Source organism: Chelonoidis abingdonii, chromosome 2 (genome assembly GCF_003597395.2).
Source record: "Chelonoidis abingdonii isolate Lonesome George chromosome 2, CheloAbing_2.0, whole genome shotgun sequence".
Lineage (NCBI taxonomy): Eukaryota > Metazoa > Chordata > Testudines > Testudinidae > Chelonoidis > Chelonoidis abingdonii.
The window spans coordinates 263,907,907-263,913,083 of record NC_133770.1 but is presented as its reverse complement, the minus strand read 5'-3'; the positions used below and the strand labels follow the sequence as shown (position 1 = coordinate 263,913,083).

General features: G+C 42.2%; 1 protein-coding gene across 2 annotated transcripts in view; it reads right to left on the bottom strand.

The window, feature by feature from the left end:
- Positions 1-3,821, bottom strand: part of GRHL2 (grainyhead like transcription factor 2) — a 148,261-nt gene extending 144,440 nt beyond the window's left edge. For both annotated transcript variants that reach the window (XM_032778504.2, XM_032778505.2), the window contains exon 1: positions 3,744-3,821. In XM_032778504.2, coding sequence (XP_032634395.1) covers positions 3,744-3,814 — 71 coding nt within the window. In that variant the 5' untranslated portion in view covers positions 3,815-3,821. The remainder of the gene's footprint in view (positions 1-3,743) is intronic.
- Between the last annotated feature and the right edge of the window lie 1,356 nt (positions 3,822-5,177).

Here is a 5,177-nt window from a genome sequence, read left to right as displayed (position 1 = left end):
CACGAAAGCTCACGCTCCAAAACGTCTGTTAGTCTATAAGGTGCCACAGGATTCTCTGCTGCTTTTACAGATCCAGACTAACACGGCTATTCCTCTGATTATTTGGGTACTTACACACTGTTTTCATACTTTCCTACATTTTTAGGAATTCTAACCTTAACTTTGCATCAGTTTCCTTGCTGTCCAGTTTTTTATTTATTTAAACTACAATGTTCTTTTAGAGTTACTTTTCCTAAGTAACTAGCCAAGCAAAAGTGAGGTCTGAGACTCAACTCAACGGCATTTGTCTGTCTGCAATACAACAACTTCTGAACGTTTCATCTGATCAGTTCCAAGATTTCAGAGAATGTTCTGCCTAGGCATGGGTGTCCAGAACTGTATTGATTATGGTGACAATTGCTAAAAAAGATGAGGAAAACTGACACACAGAGCCCCTGGCATCTGCTTAGCACACCCATCAGCCTCAAGTACCTTGGTAATTATCTGTAGATCAAAGAACTGCTGATGGCAGCCTTTAGGACCTTTCAACATAACAATACCACACCCTCCCCACCCCCCAAAAAATCCTGGCTCTGCTGAGCCTCCCAATGTAGTTTAAAATGCTGACACCCTGAAATACTTCTCTGCCCAAAACAGAAAAGAAACGAGAAGGGGAGGGGGGAAGAGAGAACCCACAGAGCCCCTGAAATAGAGAGGATGGGAGGGTAGCATTCAGGGAGGGAGCTTGTGGGGGGGGGGAATGCAAGGTGCCCTCAGTGCATTCAATGAGCCCAGCCTATAAATGAAACAAAGTGTGCTGTAGTTGATACATTAACAGCCTTCAATCCATCTTAAAAGATTTTTACCTGCATGTTTCCTTAGAACTTGTCTACCCTAATAGTGCTGCAGCAGTGCAGCTGTGCCATTGTCATGCTTAGTGAAAACACTGCCTACGCCAACAGAAGAGTTTCTCCGGTTGGTAGTTAATCCACCTTCGTGAGAGGCAGTAGTTATGTGGACAGGAGAAGCCCTTCCATCCATATGGCACTCTCTATTCTGGTGGTTAGGTCAGTATAATGGTGTAGTTGTACCAATATAGGTTGGTAGTGTAGACCAAGCCTTGGTTTTAAAAGAGGTGTTGTCAAGAATTACTCAGATGTTCGTTGTTGATTTCTAAGGCTAAAACATAGATTTGTTGGCACATCCTTTGCTGTAGCTGGGACTGGACTGGTCCTGAACTCCCAACAGCCACCCTGGGCCTACTGGATTAACAGCCTCCCTTAAGAAGAGGCCACAGTCTCAAAGTTATTTACTACCATGAGTCTAAATTCCTGTCCTTTGCTGCATCCTACTGAGCCCTTACAACAGCTCCTCTGCCATCAAGGTCCAGGTCGTGAGGAAGATACACCCTTAACAAGGCAAGAGCCTCTCCAAGTATATTTTTATATGCCCCTTAAGGAGGTCCAGCTGTCTGCTCCTCCCTCTATGATTGACAGCTTGCCAACAGCCCTGGGGCTATGGTAGGGCTCTCTTTCCCTTTACAGAAAGTTGGTTATCCCCTTCATCACCTTGCAGGACATCCAACCTATCACAATGTTGTGTCTACATTTCTGAAGTATTAAAGTGGTACGATAACACTGCATGATTTTTTGAGTGGTTATAAACTCTGTAGAAGTCTGTGAGGGGTTCACAGGAGGAGTCCACTCATGATCCAAAGCTCTGCTAAACCCTATGGTCCCTGGTAGCTCACCTGTAGACTTCAGGATCTCTTCTGACTTCCTAACCCTACAAAGAGTCATTCAAATCCCTCACCGCTCAGCAAAAGCACCAGGCAGACTTGTAGGAGTACAAACAAACCTCATCTCACCACATAAACCATCAATTTCCCACCCCCACACACACAAAAAAATCAGCCCAAAAAAACCTCAGCCTTGTTTGCTGATGTAATTGGGCCTGAGCCATTTTCCCTAGTTGGCATTTCCTTGCCTTTTCATAAAATGTAGAGGGGAGCAATGGTGATAACTGATATGGACGAGCTGGATAAGAGTGACTGGATACTGCACTACCCTCTCCTTGTAAGCAAGTTAATCCTATTCCAGTTCAGACTTGCTCTGCAGAGTGTAACAAATGATTAGGAAGTGCCAGTTCCAGCTCTTCAAAATGGCTCTGGGCTGCTTTGTACACTAACTTGTTCAGGCTCAGGAAGCTTTATATATTAGCGCCACAAAGTCATCAAACCAGTTTTGAGATCAACATCTTATTGCTTGTGGCACCTTAGAGACTAACAAATTTATTTGAGTATAAGCTTTCGTGGGCTACAGCTCATTTCTTCGGATGCTGAAATAAATGTGTTAGTCTCTAAGGTGCCACAAGTACTCCTGTTCTTTTTGCGGATATAGACTAACACGGCTGCTACTCTGAAACCTATCTTATTGCTGAGATCACTGAAAAGCCACCACACAGATGAAGCGATGCGGGAGGCTTCAGAGCCATTGGTTATTACGATTTTATTGGGCTGATTGTTCCTCTCTCGTGTTGTGGTAATCCTGGGCACTAGTGCAGGTATTAACATGTACAGGAAAGCTTTGTCACAGTAAAAATGGCTGAAAATGCTACTCTCTTGCTGCCAGCCAAAGAGATAATCGTATTTTAAGTCAGTCCTGGTTAAAATCATCTGTGGGACTGTGAAAAGGTCAAAGGTTTGCAGGTTTAGGATTTCGTGGGAATATACACTTGTTTGGCCTTGGCCCAAGAGCTTAGTTTACCTGTTTGACAGGTAACAATTAGAGAGTAATAGCTTGCCTAGCTGGAATGTTGCTGCTGAGGCCCAGCACTGAGGATCTGGTTTACCTGTTAGGCAGGTGTGGGCCGTAGAGCTCAGATAGGTATGTGCACGCACAGCATTCCAGAGAATCAGTTTTCTCTTAAAGATACAGCAATGGCTGCAGGGCACAAAAGGACTAGGCTTAGCCCTGGCTTGAAGACTTTAGCTATTTGCAAAGCGACGAGGCAAAATAAATAGTATCAGAGAAGACAAGCCAAGGAAAAGATTGCGAGGAGCATTTGCCCTCTTTCTTCCTCTTTCCATTTGTCAGGAGACAAGAATGTTTGATTATTGATCAGAGAACCTAGCACATGGTAAATTAGATACACATAAAATGTCCGAGGTGCTAGAAAAAAATGACAAAAGCGGTGGAGAATCTCAGTGTAGAGATTATCTGAGTGGAGTTGTGCCCGTTTCCTTGTCTGTCTAATAGCAGCACTTACTGGCTGTCCATAGGCTGAGCAGACGGCTAGAAGAATGGAGTTTAAGAATTTTCTTTAGAATTTGCTCACCAGTGGCACACATGCCAACAAAGAACATGTTTTAAAAGAGGAACCTGACTTTAAAGGAAAATCACCGTGTCAATGGTAAATATTACTACTGTACTGTCAACTCCTAATGATGGTCTGTTTGGTAGAAGACTATCAGAATCCCCAGCTTCATTATACAATACCATTTTGTTCCAGTGAGAAGGTCTGACAAAACTGGTTTCATATAAACTATGTAGATCATTAATAATTGTACATGTGCTTTTGAAAACATTTGATATTTCCATACTCTGTACAGCACCATGCTACCATTTGAATGCTACCTGCAGTTCCATGAACAGCAAGATTTATGGTTTTTCAAAGAACTTTTTTATATTTGGGAAAAGGCTCTTGTGTTTGTGTGTTTAGATTTTCCTGTTTCATACTTGACAACTGAACGATTGTAATATTACCTTGGGCAAGTCACTTCACCTCTCTGGGTCTCCATTTTCCCCGTCAGCAAAGTACAGAGAATGATTCCCATCTTTGTAAAGTCCTGGGAGACATGGATGAAACATGCTAATTATTATTGTATTATCAATATGTGATGGGCCAAATTAATCCATGATCCAACTCCATGCAGATAAGGCTTATTTCATTCATTTTCAGTCACTTATTTTCAGTCATTTCATACCACACTTCCTTATTTTTAACATAAATAATATGTTTTTTATCAACTAACACCAATCTCTACCACAAAGGATCTTTAGTGGTACCATACTAGTGGTCTGTCATTGTTTGAAGAAAAAATCCGCATAATCAGGTACAACATGAAAGCATTTGCCTGGTCTTTGTAGACTGTTCCCAATCTTTAAAAGTTGATGGTATACTGCAGTTTAATATTATCTTAATCAAGGGATAATCTCTATTGCCTATGAAGCAATAAATGTCTGGTGAGAATGACTAACAGCTGAAGTGAAGAGGAGGTGTTTAATCATTCTGAAGAGCTGTTTATTGTAAGTATACAACAAAGTAATAGAGATCATTCCTGTTACATCCTGGAACAAACCACAACATAAAAATAATTATGTTTGGAAGTGCTGCGCCGCACTTGGCTATTACTACTGGGATATTCAGGGCATAGCTAGCTCTTTCATTCTCTGCTTGTGCCTAGCAAAATGGGGCCCCAGTTCTGTTTGGGGCCTCTGAGCACTACCACAATATAAACATTTAAAAATAATAGTGGTCAGAGAAAGAATAAGTAATTGGGATAGGTTGGGAAAAGGAATAATTGTTGATGTGCTGTTGTTTAAAACAAATAACAGTTTGTATGAAGTGCCTGGATGGAAAAAGGAATATTGTGATTGGTCTGCCTACAGGGCTTCATTACATCCAATGCAACCCTTTTCACTTAAAGGGGCGGGGGAACCCAAACACACCAAAAGCCAAAATGCATAACACCAAAATCAAGAGCAAAATTCTCCTGTCTTCTCTGCATAGCAGTATTTAGCTTAGGTATTTTTCTCTATTTACATGAATCTGATCCACCTCCCATTAAAATTAGTGGAAAGAGACCCACAGACTTCAAGGAGAGTTGGACTGGAGACCATGTGATCATCTCCCATTAATGCGGATGGAAATCTGAGTGGAGAATCTGTACCTTGCTTAGCATTGAATAATATGCTCTTTAAGAGTACATCTACACAGCACTTAAACACTCACAGCTGACCCGGGCTCGAAGGGCCCAGGCTGTAAAATTGCTGCATAGATATTCAGGCTCAGGCTGGAGCCTGAGCTCTGGGACCCCATGAACAGGGAGAGTCCCATAGCCTAGGCTCCAACCTGACCCCAGACATCTACACCACAATTTTTAACCCCACATCCCGAGCCCCATGAACCCAAGTCAG